Raw genomic sequence first — 20,051 nt, 5'->3', positions numbered from 1 at the left:
AGCTTTTGCAAATATAAAGGTTTTTCAATTTAAGTTGTGCTTTAGAAAACCTCTGGCATTTGATTTTTTTCTTTTAACTTTTCATGGAAGTGCATTACGCATACAGAAATGTGCACGTAAGAGCACAGCCTGTTGAATTTCCACATCTCGATGAAAAAAACATGACATTCCCAGTGTCCCAGAAGCCACCCTTTTGCTTCTTCCCTACCCCACCCCCAGTCATCCTGATATCAATCTGTTTTTCATGTTTTTGTAATTCATATAAATAGAATCATACAGTATCTGTATTTGACTTAATATAACATATTATCATTCTGAGTGACATTCCTGATAGCAACTCATTGAAAACAAGGTCTATTTTCAGTTTTCCTTATTATGTATTATTTTGGTAAACTGGCAGCTTACCAGTATTTCTAGATCTTTTTATTCCTTTAAGAAATTTTCCATGTAAATGCATGTGCATGTGAGTATACACCTAGGTGTGTGTGCACATGTATTTATATGTGTACGCTTTTTAAAAATGTTACTCAAATTAGATCATGCTTTGCTGTGCATATTCTTCACCTCTTGGTGATGCATCTTAAAACCCTTTTTGGCCAGGCGTGGTGACTCACGCCTGTAATCCCAGCACTTTGGGAGGCCAAGGTGGGCAGATCACTTGAGGTCAGGAGTTCAAGACCAACCTGGTCAACATGGTGAAACGCTGTTTCTACTAAAAATACAAAAATTAGCTGGGCGTGGTGATGCGCGCCTGTAATCCCAACTACTCGGGAGGCTGAGGCAGGAGAATAGCTTCAACCCGGGAGGTGGAGGTTGCAGTGAACCGAGATTGCGCTATTGCCCTCCAGCCTGGGTGACAGAGCCAGACTCCGTTGCAAAAAAACAAAAAACCAACAACCCCTTTTATATAGGCTCTTGTAGATCCACTTCATTTTTCCTAAGGGCAGCATGGTACCTCATTGTATGAGTGTATTATCATCTAATGAACCAGCTGTGCACTGAAGAACATCTAGGTGGTTACTGGTCTTTTGACTTCAGAAGAATAGAATCCACGTTAGCTTGTCTGTGAAACAAATTATCAGAAGTGGAATTGCCGAGCAGTGGGATCCATGCATTCAAAACTTGCTCAGATATTTGTAAATGGCTCTCCAAAGAATTTTGCCAGCTTTTACTCTCACCAGCAAGGTTTGAAACTTCCTGTTTCCAGTGTCCTGTCCTTAGATTGTGGTATTATCTGGCTTATTAATCTTTCCAGTCTGATATAGGAAATCCAGTTAGACATTGTTATTTAAATTGGTATTTTCTTAAGTTTTGAGTGAAGCTAGTGATTTATGTTTATTCAACATTTGTGTTTCTCTTGGGACTTGTTTCTTTTCTTATTCTCCTACAGACTTGTTCATATTTTTCTTAATGGTTTTAAGGAACTCGTTCTATATAAAGGAAATTAGCCCTTTTATGTCATCTGTGGTGGTAATTTTTTCTTCAGTCTGTTTTTTGCTTTTATCGTGTTTATAGTCACTTTTTTTCTAAACAGATGGTTTTAATTTTTACGTGGCAAAATGTACCAATTTTTTTTTTTTCTGTAGTGGTGCTGAATTGTGTGTGTGTGTGTGTGTCTGTGTCTGTGTGTGTGTGTGTGTGATGAGAAAAAGCATTGGAAACTTGAGACAGAAAGGCAGGTTAGGCCTACCATGAAAAAAACCCTCAATAAATGTTTGTGGGAAATGTGACAAAGTAGGAATTCAAGTTTCAATCAAAAGTGGTATGACCAACTATAAACAAACAAAAATTTGGACATTATCTGCCAAAATTTGTTTGGTATATATAACAGCTTTTGGAGAGATTTTCACTGCTATGCTTTTCTTTCTTTTATGCTTTGTTATTTGGAGTTTTAATTTCTCAAATGATCCCTTCTTTTTAGATTTCAAATTATAACATTTCCTGCACCATTGCTGACGCCCGGTGATCCATGTCAGAAGTACTTCCAGGTCAGATACATTTTCTCATATTTCAATGCAGAGAAGCAGTTGAATATTAAAACTTAAAAAAAGATAATGTTTAATGTTAAACTTATGATTTGCTAAAATAACATGTTTTTTAATTTCATTGTTCTTCACTAATGTAATAGAAAAATGAATCTTTAAAATCAAGTACAAGAATTAGTTGGACTTAACCATATTTGTGTAATAATTTCATGAATACTTATATCATAATGTAAAAATATTTTAGTTGACTGTGACAGGAGCTTAAAACTGTCAAATTTTACCATCTAGCATTGTACATTACAGCCTGGGTACTGCTGAAATGTGAACAAAGGAGTAGGTGTTGGTGTTGCGTTTCTCAATCTGCATCTTATTAATAGCTTGTAGAGTTTGCTTAGACAGAAACCCCCCCGCCCCCAATACTGAATGTATTCTCCTTGGGTCTAATCAGCAGATTAAGTTCAGGCCTTAGGAAAACAACCTTAATTTTATTGTACATCCCTTTTTTGGTCTCATGATAGATGCTAGTCTACATACAACGTAGTGTGGGATTTAATCCCTAGCCTCACAGTTACATAATAAGGAAAAAGCAATTGCAGTAACATTTCATATTAAACATCATATAGGACTTCAAGTGACAGATCTGGATAGATTTCATATTTATTAGGGCACATATTGCTCAGCAAGTTCTGAGTTTTTAAATAAGTAGATTTAAACCATTGGCAAATAGATACTAATGTCCCTAAATTCTAAACTTATTATTAAATATAATCAAGCTGTTTTCTCCTTTATATGACATTTTTCATGTTATATTTCAACAAAGAACTAAAATAAACCATAAACACTAAGCTCAGTAGAGGTATATGAGAGGCAACAAATATTCTTTTATAAAAAACAGCCAAAAACTATGACAAACCTGAGTTTACACAGGAAAATCAGCGTCTTAGAGCTGATTTTTAGAAGCCATCTAATCATAGTGTGATGATTTGGGGAGGGTATGGATTTTGTCAATACATATTTTGTCAATACGTATTGAATAGATATATGAATTTTGGAAAAATCAAAATAAATACGTATGTTCTTTAGAAAATAGATTTTAAATGTTGAGAATAATTCTTTTAGGGATCCTTTAACTTTTAAAATCATATTTTTATGAGGTTATTTTATGAGGTTATTAATAGATTATTATTATAGTCTTATCTTCAAGGTACTCTAGTATGAAAACATTAAAATAAAGCTGACAAGTGTATAAAATGATGTGTGTTCCTCTAAGTGAAGGTGGACTAATCAAATAACTTCTAGAAATTTCCTGTTCTTGCTATATTTTGTTATGCTGATGTTTTCATTCTTCATGCTGGTGTTCAAACAGCTTTATTCTTTGGTGGTTATGTAAGAGATACTGAAACAGTTATCTAGCCTGGTTTTTAAATAACAGCTACTACTCTCATGCATCGGTATGACATATAACACATTTTACAGGGAAAGGGGTATTCCTAGTTCAATGGAAAATCCTATTCCAGCGATTTTTTTCACTTGAAAATTCAAATGGCGACTGGTGAGAGAGGGTCTTGACTAATAAGTGGGGTAAGGTTTGCCTTCAGCTCCTTTTTCTAACTCTAGGGAGCTGTGACTACAGGGACATCTTTTAAAAACAAACATGCCAGAATTTATTTATTTATTTATTTATTTAAATTTTTTTTGAGACAGAGTCTTGCTCTGACACCCAGGCTGGAGTGCAGTGGCACAATCTTGGTTCACTGCAACCTTTGCCTCCCAGGTTCAAGCGATTCTCCTGCCTCAGGCTCCCGAGTAACTGGGATTACAGGCATGTGCCATGATGCCCAGCTAATTTTTGTAATTTTAGTAAAGACAGGGTTTCACCATGTTGGCCAGGCTGGTCTTGAACTCCTGGCCTCAAGTGATCTGCCCGCCTCAGCCTCTCAAAGTGCTAGGATTACAGGTGTGAGTCACCACGCCCTGCCAAACATACCAGAATTTATACCATTGTCTGCCTCTGAAACTCCTATTGACCCTTCAGGATTCAGCTCAGGAGTCCCTTCGGAGCAGGCCTTAGCCCATGATATCAAGTAATTACCCTATTTTAAGGATCCTGTTATTGTTTAACATTTTTTCCCTTTCAGAATGGATTTGGGGCCCAGCTTATCAGTAGTAACTCAAGAAAATATGTGACATTTCTTTATAGCTCACCTACTTTTTTTTCACCTAAACCAATATTCTCAAGCTGGATCATCATCAGGCTTGCCCGTAAGTCTAGAGCTCTATTAAAAAAAATTATCTTTGAAAGTCACTGAGGCTTTATTAAAGAATGGAAACAGCTTAGAAATTGAGCAGGGAAGAGAGCTAGGTGTAGTGGTGCATACCTGTAGCTCCAGCTACTTGGGAGTCTGAGGCGGCAGGAGGATCGCTTGAGCCCAGGAATTTGAGGCTGTAGTGCATGATGACTGTGCCTGTGAATGCACTCCAGCCTGGGCAACATAGTGAGACCCTGTCCCTTAAAGTAAAAAAGAAATTGAACAGAGAAAATGACCTTGGAATATAATTTCCAAAGTTGACTACTCCAAAGGTCTTAATTACTTGAATATACACATTCTGCTTGTGCTTCCTAAATAACTGACCATCACATCTGCCAGGTGTTATGTTGGGAATGGCAAGCTTTCCCCCATCTGGAATGCCTTTTTCTTTCTTGCCCACTGCTGGGCTCCTTTCCACCCTTCAAGGTCCGGCTCAGCTCTTCTTTTTGTTTTGAGATGGAGTCTAGCTCTGTCGCCCAGGCTGGAGTGCAGTGGTGCGATCTCAGCTCACTGCAACCTTCGCCCCCCGGGTTCAAGTGATTCTCCTGCCTCAGCCTCCCGAGTAGCTGGGACTACAGGCATGTGCCACCATGCCCGGCTAATTTTTTTATTTTTAGTAGAGACGGGATTTCACTGTGTTAGCCAGGATGGCCTTGATCTTCTGACCTCGTGATCTGCCTGCCTCAGCCTCCCAAAGTGCTAGGATTACAGGCATGAGCCACCGCGCCCAGCCAGCTCTTCTTTTTGTGGGAAGCCTTCCCTGAACCTCTCTCCTCATCCCCAACATGGTGTTCTCATAAGACCCTCTGCCAACTTCAGCCATTGTGAGTTTGTGTAATCTGATTTTCTGCCAAATCTGATTTTCTTTTTTAGAAAATAACATTTCTTACTTATTTTTTATAATCGACAAATAAAACATGTGTATGTTTATTGTGTACAACATGTTTTGAAATGTGTATACATTGTGGAATGGCTAAATCAAGCTCGTTAAGATTGAGTTTGTTAAAAAGTATGTGATACATCTGTCTTAAATCTCAGTTCTACTTCAAACATTGAACAGAGTGAGTCCTCAGGCAGTTAAGTTTAATGGGACACAAGAAACCCTCAAGTGGGTAAGATCTGGTTGTATCTGACACTGCATCAGCAGTGTGACATTGCTCGCCTAGTTAGAATATTCTGAGGTTCAAATCCTGCCATCTCCCTGGCCCGGTGACCCAAGCTGCCTTATTGATAACTTTTGCCTCTTTTGTTCACAGAGTTCTTATCATTTTTGTCACATTGAAGGTTTCCTTTCATGAGTAGTTTCGGGAAGCCAGCTTTATTTAGCCTCTCCCTCCTAAAAGGAAAAGAAAAATCAGAGTTTATTTCATTTCCTTAATACTTTGTGGTCTAGTTCAAACAGTGACATTCCTCAGGGTAGAAGTTTCACTATTAACTCCTCAGTGGAAATGAAATTGTATAGCAGAAAAATAAAAATGAAGCAAATGTGAAGTTTCATTCAAGCATGGGGCAAACATTGGACTTCCTTTGGCCCATTTATCAACCCTGGGCCCATTTGTCAGTTTCCAATTTTATAAGCATGTCGCGGGAGTAAAGGGAGAGCAGCAGGTTATTGAAGAGAGAAGTTCTTGTCATTACTCACAAACTCTTTCTTTGACAAAAGGCTAAAGGTCTTAGAAAAGGGAAAAGGAGGAGGGGGAAAGCCAGGTTTAACCACAGGATGCAGCACAGGTTTGTATTAGGATGTGGTCTGAGTTACAGGGCCAGTAGGCCTGGTTGTATCTGTGCTGGGGCCTTTGTGGCTGGGATCGAGAGAAGCTGTGCAAGTCATGAAATTAGAGTGATCCTGGCTTATCCAGTTTTGTTTAGGTTTCATAAAAAATACTTCGTGTATTAACGAGGGCTCTTTTAGTTGCAAAACAGAGAAAACCTAGCTCCAAGTGGCTTAGGCAAAATAAACACTTAAATCTATTGACCTGAGAAGTCCAGCAGTATCATATTTCAGGCATGTCTTATTTTAGGGATTCAGTCATTAGGGCTTGTACATTTTCTCTCTGTCTCTTGGCTTCGCTTTTTTTGGTACAGTCATGCTGGGCAGGTTATCTCCTCATGGTGACCCCTTGAAGCTCTAGGCTTACATCTTCTAGTTCAAGAAAAAGAGAAAACAGAGCACCACTCTTACCTTCTGGCAAGTCTCATGGTTGGCTTCATGTGGGTCATAAGCTTTTCCTTGAACCAGCCACTAGAGCCCTGGGGATTTGCTACTGTGATTGGCTGTGCCTTGGCCGTGTGCCCCCTGAAATAAGGAGTACAATCATCTCTGCCTGAAACACATGGGCCTAATCCCTAGAGTGTGCGCTCTGCGCTCCATAGGTATCTTTACTTTGTTGGTTTTGTTCACTGCTATATCCTCAGCACTTAGAAGCATATCTGGCATGGAGTAGTGCACAAAAAATATCTGTTGAATGATTGAATGGGTGTAGGGGAAGGCTGATTCCCCTAGAAAATTTGCAAGGCTTTTAACAGAAAAGGAGGAAACACATGCCAGGCTATAATAGATGTTTCTCCATCATGCATGCAGGAGAGCAATGACAGCAGTAATATTAGCTCTTGTCACACTCTTAAATCTGAACTTATACCCACCTCTGGATTAGGAATCAATCCTCTTGAATTGATGTTGGAGCTTCATAAATCACACTCAACATAGCATGATGAATAGACGTGGAGGGGATGGCAGAATCACTGGGGGCCCCATCCACCTGCCAGGAATCCAAGAGAACCACCTTTATGCTAAAGACTAACCCTCATTGTTACTGGCATTTTGGTTATTCATTCCTCATTTAATTTTGCTTATTTTGTTCACTGCTGTGTTCTTGGCCTTGGTATACATAGTAGGCTCTTGGTAAATATTTAATGAATTAATGAGGAAATGAATTAAGGAGTCAAAAAACATTTATTGAGTCTTCTTACATGCTACACTTTATAATAAAAGGAACTGGAAATTCTGGAAAATGGAAGGGAAATGAAAAGCATAGCCCCAGTGAAATACCATTTCACATCAACTAGGATGGCTATAATAAAAAAGACAATAACAAGTGTTGGCAAGGATGTGGAGAATTTAGAAGCCTTATACACTGTTGGAGGGAATGGAAAATGGTACAGTGGCTTTGTACTACAGTCTGGGAGTTCTTGAAAATGTTAAATATATATATGTAACGTGATATGTTTATAAAAATATAAAAATGTGTGTGTGTACGTACAAAAAAGTTACTGTACTCAGCAGTTCCACTCCTGAGTACACACCCAAGACAATTGAAAACGTGTTACTGAAACACCAGGGGTTCAGTCTAGGTCCTGCTGCTCACTGCACAGAAAGCCAGATCACTGAGAGGGCAGGTATTGCTAAGGAAGAAGGCTTTAATCGGGTGCTGCAGCTGAGAAGATAGGAGCTCAGTGTGAAATCCATCTCCCTGACCAACTAAAACTAAGGTTTTATATAGTAGGATATAGTAGGGAAGAAATGAAACAAACTGTAACAAAACAGGATCTAGGTAGGAGCAAGGAAGCAATTAGGATGAATGAGGGTTCCCCCATCTCATTGTCTGGATGCAATGATCTGGTGAGTTTCAGTTCTTTGATACTTTTTTTTTGAGAGACCTGAAGGTCATTTCCTGAGGAAGGATCTCAGATAAACAAATATAAATTTCTTTTAAGACCAGAAGGGTCAATTTCTATGTTTATCAAAAAAAGCTATCTGTAGGACTATTGGGTCAGTTTTACATATCCATAGAAGAAAAACTTGTTTATGAGTGTTAACTCATAATAGCTAAAAACTGAAAACAACCCAAATGTCCATTAACCAGTGAACAAATAAAATGTAGTATAGCCATACAATGAAATATTATCCAGCCATAAAAAGGAATGAAGTACTGATACATGCTACAACATGGATGAACCTTGAAGATACAGTAAATGAGAGAAGCCAGTCACAAAAGATCTCATTATATGATTCTGTTTATATGAAATGTCTATCATCACCAAGTTCACAAAAACAAAGATTAGTGTTTGCAGGGGTTGGAGGGAGGGACGAATGGGTTGTGACTGTTAATGGGTACAGGATTTCATTTTGGGTGATAAAAATGTTCTTGAATTAGATAGTATTAATGGATGCACAACTCTGTGAGTATACTAAATAGCACTGAATTGTGTACTTTAAAATATGGTATATAAATTTATGATATAAAAATTTTTTAACTTTTAGGTTCGGAGGTACATGTGAAGGTTTGTTACATAGGTAAACACATGTCATGGGGCTTTGTTGTTCAGATTATTTCATCACCTAGGTATTAAGCTCAGTACCCAATAGTTATCTTTTCTGCTCCTCTCCCTCCTCCCATCCTCCACACTCCAGTGTTTGTTGTCTCCTTCTTTGTGTTTATAAGTTCTTATCATTTAGCTCTCACTTATAAGAGAAAATGTGCTACTTGGTTTTCTGTTCCTGCATTAGTTTTCTAAGGATAATAATCTCCAGCTCCATTCATGTTCCTACAAAAGACATTATCTTGTGCTTTTTTATGGCTGCATAGTATTCCATGGTATATATGTACCACATTTTCCTTTTTTCCTTTTTTTTTTTTGTGAAGATGGAGTCTCACTCTTTCGACCAGGCTGGAGTGAAGTGGCATGATCTTGGCTCAGTGCCACCTCCGCCCCCCAACCCCTACCCCCCACCATCCCAGCTTCAAGAGATTCTCCGGCCTCAGCCTTCCAACTAGCTGGGATTATAGGCGTCCACCACCACACCCAGCTAGTTTTTGTATTTTTAGTGGAGACACGGTTTCACCATGTTGGCCAGGCTGGTCTCAAACTCCTGACCTGAGGTGATCCACCCACCTCAGCCTCCCAAAGTGCTAGGATTACAGGCATGAGCCACCATGACTGGCCCACATTTTCTTTATCCAGTCTGTCATTAATGGACATTTAGGTTGATTCCATGTCTTTGCTGTTGTGAATAGCGCTGCAGTGAACATTCATGTCCATGTGTGTTTATGATTTATATTCCTCTGAGTATATACCCAGTAACAGGATTACTGGGTCGAGTGGTAGTTCTGCTTTTAACTTTTTGAGAAATCGCCACACTGCTTTCCACAACAGTTGAACTAATTCACACTTGCACTGACAGTGTATAAGTGTTCCCTTTTCTCCGCAATCTCACCAGCATCTATTATTTTTTGACTTTTTAGTAATAGCCATTCTGATTTGATTTGCATATTCTTTAATGATCAGCAGTATTGAGCTTTTTTTCATATGCTTCTTGGCCAAATGTATGTCTTCTTTTCAGAAGTGTCTGTTCATGTCCTTTGCTCACTTTTTAATGGGTTTGTTTGTCTCCTGTAAATTTGTTTAATTAAGTTCCTTATAGTGTTGTGGGAGTGAAGGAGGACCGGAGAGATCGTGGTGAAACTGGAGGATTTTTATTGAGTGCAGTCAGACCCAGCGGATTAACATCCAAAAACTGGGCCTGGAACAAAGACAGCACTTGAATTTTAGACACATTTCTAAAAGGGGGTGGGCTAGCCTGAAACAAGTTTACAGTGGCGCGAATCATAGTGGCATGAAAGCAAGGATACAGAGGCAGAACAAAGGGAGTTAATTAAATTGTGACAGGTTCATAACTCAGGATTACAGGTGACTCTTCCTGTGCAGTCCAGATGGCTGTTATGGAGGCTTGCTCTAGTGCCTTGCACAGGCTTATCTCTTAACCTTCACTATGGCGCCTAGGTGGCTGCAGCCCAGGCCTGCTCAGGCATGTCTTATAATCTTCACTGTGCTGCTTAGATAAAAACAGAATACTCAAGTTACCAGAAAACAGGAATCTGTAAACTCATAAGTTTTACTCATAGGGGAAAGGAAAGTTTGTTTTCTTCTCCCTATGTTGAAGGAGGGCTGGGAGAGTCTCCAGGGCACATTCCTTTGAGCTCTGGCTTCTTAGATAATATTATTGAGACTTCACCTGGGTCCAGGCTTTGCCTGCTACTGAGTCACCCTAATATAGAAGGCTTGTTTTTCTCTTTTTAATTTTATTTTTCTTTCTTTCTTCAATTTCCTCCCTCAATAGGTGCTGGATATTAGACCTTTGTCAGATGCACAGTTTGAAGATAGTTTCTCCCATTCTGTAGGTTGTCTGTTTACTCTGTTGATAGTTTCTTTTGCTGTGCAGAAGCTCATAAGTTTAATTAGATCCCACTTGTCAATTTGTTTTGATCGCTTTTGGTGTCTTTGTCATGAAATCTTTATCCATTCCTTTGTCCAGGATGGTATTGCTTAGGCTGTCTTCCAGGCTTTTTATAGTTTGGGGTTGTATATTTAAGTGTTTAAATTCATCTTGAGTTGATTTTTGTATATGGTATAAGGAAAGGGTCCAGCTTCAATCTTTTGCATATGGCTAGCCGGTTATTTCAGCACCATTTATTGAATAAAGAGTCTTTTCCCCATTGCTGTTTTTTGTCAGCTTTGTTGAAGATAAGATGGTCATAGATGTATGGCTTTATTTCTGGGCTCTCTATTCTGTCCCATTGGTCTGTGTCTTCCTGTTTTTGTACCAGTACCATGCTGTTTTGAGTACTGAAGCCCTGTAGTATAATTTGAAGTTGGGTAACATGAGGCTTCCAGCTTTGTTCTTTGTGCTTGGGATTGCCTTGGCTAATTGGACTCTTTTTTTGGTTCCATATGAATTTTGAAATAATTTTCTTTAGTTCTGTGAAGAATGTCGATAGTTTGATAGGAATAGTATTGAATCTGTAAATTGCTTTGGGCAGTGTAGCCATTTTAATTATATTAATTCTTCCTACCCATGAGCATGGGATGTTTTTCCATTTGTTTGTGTCTTCTCTGATTTCTTTGAACAGTGTTTTGTAATTCTTATTGTAGAGATCTTTCACTTGCCTGGTTAGCTGTATTCCTAGGTGTTTTATTCTTTTTGTGGCAATTGTGAATGAAATTGCGTTTCTGATTTGGCTCCCTGCTTGGCTGTTGTTGGTGGATAGGAATGCTAGTGATTTTTGTACCCTGATTTTGTATCCTGAAACTTTGCTTAAGTTGTTTATCAGCTGAAAGAGCTTTTGGGCTGAGTCTGTGGGATTTTCTAGATAATAGTATATAAATTATATCTCAATGAAGCTGTTATTTTAAAAAAATGAATGGAATAGTCACTTTCCTCAAGGCGTTTGCAATTTAGAAGACATAGACATAGGATCTAATCATAGAAGTCTGCAACTTCTTATCTACTGAGGAAGCATGCAAGAACTGCTAACGCATGCCCCCATATTTAACAATATGCCTGATGCTTTTCAGATCAAGAAATGAGCTTTGAGCTGATAGGATTGCAACTGATGAACAGTCATGTTTGACAGGGAAGTACCCCATTCTGCTCTAAGTTACAAAACATATGCTTTTGACTCTAAATATTCCTTGTTCTTTCAGGAGTCATGGTAGAGTTGAGTAAGAATTTATTTGAGCTGAGACTGAGGAGCAAGATAAATTGGCCTATACATTATATTAAAGGATTTTATTTTAACTCTTGCTCAGATGCTACATGGGGTAACAGCTGAGATAACTAACTGATCATTGATTGCCCTTTCTCTGATATCAAGGATATCCTTTCCTTTTTTTCAAGGAAAGGAAAGATGAATTTCCTGTTGACTTAACTATTAATAACAGTGGTTTCCTTTCAGTGTTTAATAAGAAACTCTCAGAAATTCTGCCTAGACATTTTATGTCAACATTTTTTGAGATGTTAATGAAACACTTGCCTTTCCCGTTTTACTTGAGGATTTGTTCTCCAAACATTTATGAATGCCTACTCTGTGCTAGGCCTCTGTGCTGGTTGGTGGAGGTCACAGTCTAGTGGGAAACTCAAACAGGTTAATAGTAAAAGTAAAACAGCATGAGTGATGCTGTAATAGAAATGCATTTATGAAGGTGTGAGAATTGTGAGAAGTAGACTCCAGAGGGACAAGAGAAGGCTTCATAAAGTGGTGACATCTTTTCTGAATCTTCAAAGAGGAGTAGGAATTTGCTGGAGGGAGGGAAGGGTACTGAGAGTGTGTGGAGGGACAAGGAAGATGATGTATGCGATCAGAGCATTCCATGTGCCTCTGAAATAATTAACTCCATGTACATCATTTTATTCTTCCCAGATCTCACACTTCCTCTTCCAGTGGTTCTCCAAATTGGCCACAGATTAGAATCACCGCAGGAACATTTTAATGCCCTGACTGGGCCCAATCCCAGAGGAACTGAATCAGAATGTTAGAAGTATTTTTGTGGGTGGGGCCTAGGCATCTATACTGTTTTAAAAGCCCCCCAGGTGGTTTTTACATGTGGCCAGGGTTGAGAACAGTTCCTCATTCCCTTCACATCTGTTCCTCTGTGTCTGGAATTTATTCCTTCTGGTGGGTTCTTGGTCTTGCTGACTTCAAGAATGAAGCCACGGACCCTTGCCGTGAGTCTCACAGCTCTTAAAGATGATGTGTCTGGAGTTTGTTCCTTTAGATGTTCAGATGTGTCCAGAGTTTCTTTCTTCCAGTGGGTTCATGGTCTTGCTGACTTCAGGAGTGAAGCCACACACCTTTGCAGTGAGTGTTAAGGTGGCGCGTCCAGAGTTGTTTGTTCCTGCCAGTGGGTTCGTGGTTTTGCTGACTTCAGGAATGAAGCCACAGACCCTAACAGTGAGTGTTATAGCTCATAAAGGTGGTGTGGACCCAAAGAATGAGCAGCAGGAAGATTTATTGTGAAGAGTGAAAGAACAAAGCTTCCACAGTGTGGAAGGGGACCCAAGTGAGTTGCCACTGCTAGCTCAGGTGGCCAGCTTTTATTCCCTTATTTGGCCCCACCCACATCCTGCTGATTGGTCCATTTTACAGAGCACTGAATGGACCATTTTACAGAGTGCTGATTGGTGAGTTTACAAACCTTTAGCTAGACACAGAGGGCTGATTGGTGCGTTTTTACAGAGTGCTGATTGGTGCGTTTACAATCCTTTAGCAAGACATAGAGTGCTGATTGGTGCATTTTTACAGAGTGCTGATTGGTGCATTTACAATCCTTTAGCTAGACACAGAGCGCTGATTGGTGCATTTTTACAGAGTGCTGATTGGTGCATTTACAATCCTCTAGCTAGACAGAAAAGTTCTCCAAGTCCCCACTCGACCCAGGAAGTCCAGCTGGCTTCACCTCTCAATCCCCCCTCTAAACAGGACACCCCACCTGCTGTTGGGAATTGGGTGATGACTGCTCTAGCCACTTCCTGCTGGATAGGGGCGAAGAACGGGCCCTGCAGTTGTAGTGTCCTCCAGAGGGGAACTCTTTAGGCCAGTGAAAGGGCCAGCGGGTCGGTTCAGGGGTCCTCGGTAGAAGTTGTTAGTTGAGCTCGTTTGGGGTTCCATTTGTAAGACCATCTGTAGCTTGACGGCCTCGATCCCAGAGGAAACAAATTTGACAAGGAGATTAAAAATACAGGGCCCGAAGGCAAGTAATAGCAAGATGGCTGTCATGGGACTTAGAAAGGGGAGAAGCCATGTTGCTTAACTCCAGAGGTTGGTATAGGAGTTTGAAAGGCGTTGTCTGATTTCAGAAGTCTTTTCCTGTAAACGCTGGGTGGCATCTCTTACTATCCCTGACCTGTTAGTGTAAAAACAACACTCTTCCCCTAAGAAGGTGCAGCAGTCCTCCTTTCTCAGCAGTGAGGAGGTCTATGCCTCAGAGGTTTTGGAGTGTCACTGCTGCCAAAGAGTCTATTTGGGATTGTAGAGTAAAGATAGTTTTCGTTATTTCTTGCAAACTGTCTGAGAAATCCTTTGAGAGTGTGTGGTAGTAGGATAATACATGTTACACTGTTAACTTTTAGCAAACTTTACTTTTGTTGAAAACCTTGTAAGTTTGGGATTACCTTATAACCTAATAAATTTGGGATTACCTTATAAGTTAATATGGACTGAACGCCCTGGGTTCTTTGCTATTAATACGATCTCGTTCAGTCCATATTAACTTAGAATTGGTATAGATGGTTCCTTCCTGATTCTGTAAGTACTTTAAGGTTTGGCTGAGTGCAAACAGCTGGCACGTTTGAGCAGACCAATTATTAGGTAATTTTCCTAACTGCTTCTACAGGAGTTCCCTTATCACTTACTGAATACCCATTGTGTCTTTTTTCCTTAATCACCTGGGAGGAACCATCTATTGTCCTGTCCTGAAGGAGTTCCTCCTAGATCTAGTTGGACCTTTGTATGGTAATTAGTTAAGATTTAGATCCCCTGTTAGGAAACCTGCAGGGTTAAGGATTTTTGATAGGAAGGCTACGGGGTGTCAGTGGCCTCAGTGCTTTCGGGTTACGCCCTTGTTTACACTGGCAACAAGGTGGTATTGGAGTGTTACAGGGTTACAGAGAAGACCTTCAATTATCAATTATAGGTTTTAAATTTACCCTGGCTTTTAAAGGAATAGGGTACACTGTTTTTTCTTTACTGCTTCTGTCTCTTTCTGACTCCTTTGTCTCTTCCTCTCTTTCCTTCTCTCTTTGACTTTCTGTCTCTCTGTCTCTTCCTCTCTCTGTCTCTCTCTGTCTTTCCCTCCTCTCTCTTTGACTCCTTGTCTGTCTCTTCCTCTCTCTGTCTCCTTCTCTTTGTCTCTCTGTCTCTTCCTCTCTCTCTGACTTTCTGTCTCCTTGTCTCTTTCCTTTCTGCTGCCTCTGCCAGCTGCTTATGCTGCTGTTCTCCCCTCTCCTTCCCCTTTTTGATGGCTTCGGCAGTGGAAGACTGCCACCTCCTTGGGTTTTTGCACTGCATGCAATACCTCTACCTTCCTGGGACCTCTGACCTCTGGCCTTTTCCTTTTCTCCCACTTCTTTACCGTTTCTACTGTGCAGTCCCCTCATTTCCTGCTTTCTCCAGGCCAGATCCCAGGGTGCACCCTCATCTGTTCATCTCAACACGCCCGACGCCTTCATCACCTTCCCCTCTGTGACTATTTCTGAACGTTGTCTCCCTTTTTAGGTTTCCTTCTACACCATTCCCCTAGACTGTTTCCTCTCTGGGAAAACTTTCTCTTCATAGAGAAAATTAAGGCTGCCAGTTTCGCTTTTGCTCGGTTTTGTGTCACTGTAGTGACACACGTGTCTGTCCTTGTCCTTACCGCCTCTCTTCCCTCCTAGCGTGAAGGTACCCTTATCTTGGGCAGTGCTGTTTCCAGTCCGGTCTTGTCCCTTCTCTTCTCTCATCACGTGGATTCTACCTTACTGTTCTGTTACTCTTTTGTGTTTCCACTTTTCCTCTCTTTATTGGCTTCTGCTTTTACAGCCTTTAAACAATAAACCATAACTAAGAATCTCATCTTTAAAAAGTATAAAGTCCCTCCCGTAAACCTGGGTCATCCTCCAGCTACTGTCCTGTCTCCCCCAACTTGAATAAAGTTCACTCTCTGCCCACCTCTGCCATTCACCTGAAGTTGATATGATAGAAGTCACCAGTGTCTTTCTAATTACTCAATTCACCAGACTCTTCAATCCTCACTTCTGAATCCAAGTGGCTAGTGGGAACCTTATCTTTCTGCCCTGTTCAAGGGGTGATTGACCAGAGCTGGAACTGCAGTAGTGGGAGAGTAAGACTTTCACCCCCATACCTAAGTCTCTTGTAACTACCTTGTCCTCTCCCACTTTCTTGACTGGACTGTTGCAAAGAACCTCCCAACTGGTCCTGCTTCCCTTTGGTAAATGGCAGAGTCCACTCTAAGGCCAGAGAATGAGCCTAAAAATGGGGCCAGCTTACCTCTTTGTTGGTTCAGAAGACACTGTCTGTGTACCTCTTTCCACTGTTTCTCTGATCACCACTGATGTTTTAATTGCCTGGTTTACATTACTTCTTTAATGTCTTTTCATCATAGTCATCGCCTTCTCGGAGAATATACTAGAGGAAAAAGGCTCAACAGATACACAGATAAAACACACACACACCCAGAATGTACACATCAACCTTCCATTCATTCCTCCTGCTGTTGCCTCAGGGTCAAGTCCAAAGTGTTAGAGCATGCTTCAGAAGAACCCCTGCCTTTGCTCTTCTCCATCATACCGCCTCTCCTTTCATGTCTTGATTTGTTCAGGCTCCCTTGATGATAATCCTCCCTTCCCTGAAGATCCTCTCCAACCCTAGGTGAGTAGCCCACTTATTCCTCTGCATCTGCCCACCCGTCACCCTCTGTGATTTCTGTGACTTTATTGTGTGTTTTTCTTCTGCAAGGCGGAAAGCACATAGCAGGTAGGAACTTTATGTTCCTTGGTTTTCCAATTCCTAGCACAGTACCCAGCAAGAAGAAAGTGCTCAGTCAGTGGTGGCTTGAGGTATGGTGGGCAGAAATAAAAGTGTGCAAGGAAGGAGGGAGCTATAAGATTATAATAATCCCTAACATGTATTGAGCTCTTACAGTATGCCAGCCATTATGTCAAAGGTTTGACAGTCATGTTTTAGTCCCCAGCAAAACTCAATGAGGTGTAGATACTATTATAATTTCATTTTACAGCAAAGAAATGGGAGTTTAAGTAACTTGTTGGTTGTGTTAAAGAGTTTGGTCTTATTTCTTAGGCCTTTTGATTCCAAAGAAAACAGTTAAATATTAGAAGGTTTAAAGAAACATTGTAAGATTTTCTTTTATTTAAAGACAAACACAAACCTCTATCCTCTTAAACCCGAGGAATGTATATTTTTTTCATAATTAAATCCTCATAGACCCAACTTCTTTGTTGCTTCTTAGTCTCTTTCCTCTCTGTGTGTCTCTGCAACAAGACCATTTCAATCACTCAGACCAATTAGAGTGGGGGGTAATCTGGGGGCCCTGGTAGGCAGCCCCGCGCTATATTACTTGCGTACAAAGTAGTGAGTGGAGCTCACATTTATTGTTATAAACTCGTACAAAGTGGTGAGTGGAGCTCACATTTATTGTTATAAACTCCCTGTAGGCAAGTTTACTTGTCATGTAAACCAGGTACTATTATTATCCCCATTTTTAACCAGGAAGTAGGTCGGATAGGTCTTGAGCCTTTCTCTCTTTGACCCTGAGATCTGTGCTTTTAACCCTTACAGCATTTCCTCTCCCTTGGGGCTGCTTTCTTGTAGCCTTGATCTTTCTAGGATTTTGCTAACCTCTAGCTACTTCATGATCCTTTTGAGCCCAAGGACTTCCTAGCTGATATGTAACTCCTAGAGGAACTCTATAGTTCTTGGGATTAGCTTGGCTGCCTTAGCTCTAGAATTGAACTTTTTCTTTTGCCTCCACATGATACCATTATTTAATGTCTAAGATATTACTCAAACTGTGTTCAGGCTTTGATATATAAAAACAACATATACAGGCTGGGCCTGGTGGTTCATGCCTGTAATCCCAGTACTTTGGGAGGCTGAGGTAGGAGGATTACTTGAACCCAGGAATTTGAGACCAACCTGGGCAACAAAGTGAGACCCCTGCCTCTACAAAAAGTCAAAAAATTAGCCAGGTGTGGTGTATACGCCTGTGGTCTCAGCTACTTAGGAGGCTGAGGTAGGAAGATCGCTTGAGCCCAGGAGGTTGAGGCTGCAGTGAGGCATGTTCCTGCCACTTGTACTCCAGCCTGGGTGACAGAGCAAGACCCTGTCTCAAAAGTAATGATAAATAAATAACCAACCCTGTCTCAAAAGTAATAAGTACATAAATAAACCAATAAATATGGCATATACAGAGCTGCATTTTTTCATCCAGTTTGTATTGGATGGTCCTTTTCTATTCAGCCTCTTCCCCCTCCTGCCTACCCTCCATTATTTCTAGCAAGCAGAAGAGTTACATGGCCCCCAAGAGGGTAATGGGATCCCAAAGACTGTGAAAATGTGGCTAGAAGTCTTTTTTTTTTTCTTTTTTGTTTTTTGAGACAGTTTTGCTCTTGTTGCCCAGGCTGGAGTGCAATGGCGCGATCTCGTCTCACTGCAACCTCTACCTCCCGAGTTCCAGTGGTTCTCCTGCCTCAGCCTCCTGAGTACCGGCATGCGCCACCATGCCTGGCTAATTTTGTATTTTTAGTAGAGACAGGGTTTCTCCATGTTGGTCAGGCTGGTCTCAAACTCCCGACCTCAGGTGATCTGCCCGCCTCAGCCTCCCAAAGTGCTGGGATTACAGGCGTGAGCCACCGCACCCGGCTGTGGCTAGAAGTCTTAATCTGTCATATTGAGGATATAAAAGTTATTTATATATTAAAAATCACCTAGAAATTCTGATGGTATTCTTTCTGAAAATATGTATGATTATAAACAAAGTAAATAAAAATATCTCCCTAATAACATTGCTAGAATGTATAATAGTACCTAGCATCATAAAGCAGCCTAATATAAATGTTTTGCCATGCCTTTTAGGAACAGCAGATTTGCACTTTCTCATAATCTCACTCTAAATACCCAAGAGTCTAAAAATAACTTTCTCTCATGTATCTATGCTCTGGATATGTGTCTCAGGGAAAACTTCATGTAGGTTTCAGGTAGGCCCTTCTCATATGAAATGCCACTCTTGAGTGAAATTAAATTATAAATTGAAACATGTTTCCCATAAAATGGTATAATAGTTGTAGCCAAATGGTAATAAAAAAATTTTTTTTAAATTTAATTGTCAAGAGTATTGTTTAAAAGGCAAAAACCTTCCATTGGACTGGGTGGAGGAAAAGGAAATTTTGAAAAAGGAAAAACCACACTACATTCTCTGTTTCTATAAAATGAGACCTAAGAGCTAAGGTGAGGTGCTAGGTGAGAAGGAATCCCGATAAATAATAACTTTAAAGAATGGGGCCCAAGATCCTAACCCTTGGGGTTACAGCCCTTGACTCTCTTATGGGCCACATCGTCATTCTGTTATAAAAATGGCCATGGCCTAGAGTGGAGGATTGATGTTGCCTTGCTTCCTGGAAGCATAGGGACTCTAGAATGAGTAACTTTTTTCTAAAATTGCCCAACCTAAGTATTTGGTGATGGAGAGATACTCTGAGCTCCCAAACAAGGAAACTCTTGCCCTTCTCTCCTGCAAAGATCCCTGTTTTGCCTGGGGGAGGAAGAGGGAATTGTCAGATTATAATTTCAGAAATTTCAGGAGCTGTGCTTTGGTTCATCTGCTGCTGAGGTAGAGATCACCAAAGTCTCTGTGGAGGGCAAAAGGATCAGATAAGAAAGAAGTCACTCCTCATAGACTGAGAAATCTGAAACCTTAGGAATTCTTGCTGATGAATTTTATTCCCTTCTAGTCTAAGAAACCTTTCTTTCTTCCCAGCGAGAGACATATAGAATAAATCACTAACGGCGCAAACAATATTTGAGATAAATGCAGTTGCCAGATAGTTTCCTAGGAGTTCTGCAGAGGCGCGTGATGACTGCAAACAGCTGAGTCTGTATTTTAATTCAGTGGAATATATTCAGACTCCTCTGGGAGCTCTAACATGTTGTCTGTAGCCAAGGGCTCAATGCTACAGTAATAGTTTTGTGTGCGTGTGTACGTGTTCTTCAGAAATTAAGCCATTTCTTCAAAATTTCAGTTTAGTACAAACAGTAAGCCCAGGTCAAAAATGTTCACCAAGACATTAGCAAACTCTAATGGAGGGTTAGTTTTCCAGGCATTCAGAACACAGTTTCTAAACGTGGTTGAGAAAAATTACCTTGGATGTATGGAGCATCATTGAACAATGACCTTTCAGGTTAATTAA

The 20,051-nt window shown here is 40.4% G+C and overlaps 1 protein-coding gene across 38 annotated transcripts in view; it reads left to right on the top strand.

Annotated features, from left to right (window-relative positions):
• APBB2 (amyloid beta precursor protein binding family B member 2) overlaps positions 1 to 20,051 on the top strand; it is a 401,712-nt gene that overhangs the window by 180,487 nt on the left and 201,174 nt on the right. For 31 of the 38 annotated variants that reach the window (XM_063808776.1, XM_063808767.1, XM_063808773.1 and 28 more), the window contains one exon: positions 1,922 to 1,988. The exons of the other annotated variants lie outside the window; for them this stretch is intronic. In XM_063808776.1, the coding sequence (XP_063664846.1) occupies positions 1,970 to 1,988 (19 nt within the window). In that variant the 5' untranslated portion in view covers positions 1,922 to 1,969. The remainder of the gene's footprint in view (positions 1 to 1,921; positions 1,989 to 20,051) is intronic. 38 annotated transcript variants of the gene reach the window in all.

The sequence above is a fragment of the Pan troglodytes genome, chromosome 3 (genome assembly GCF_028858775.2).
Source record: "Pan troglodytes isolate AG18354 chromosome 3, NHGRI_mPanTro3-v2.0_pri, whole genome shotgun sequence".
In the NCBI taxonomy this organism is placed as follows: domain Eukaryota; kingdom Metazoa; phylum Chordata; class Mammalia; order Primates; family Hominidae; genus Pan; species Pan troglodytes.
This window is presented reverse-complemented; position numbering and strand designations above follow the sequence as displayed.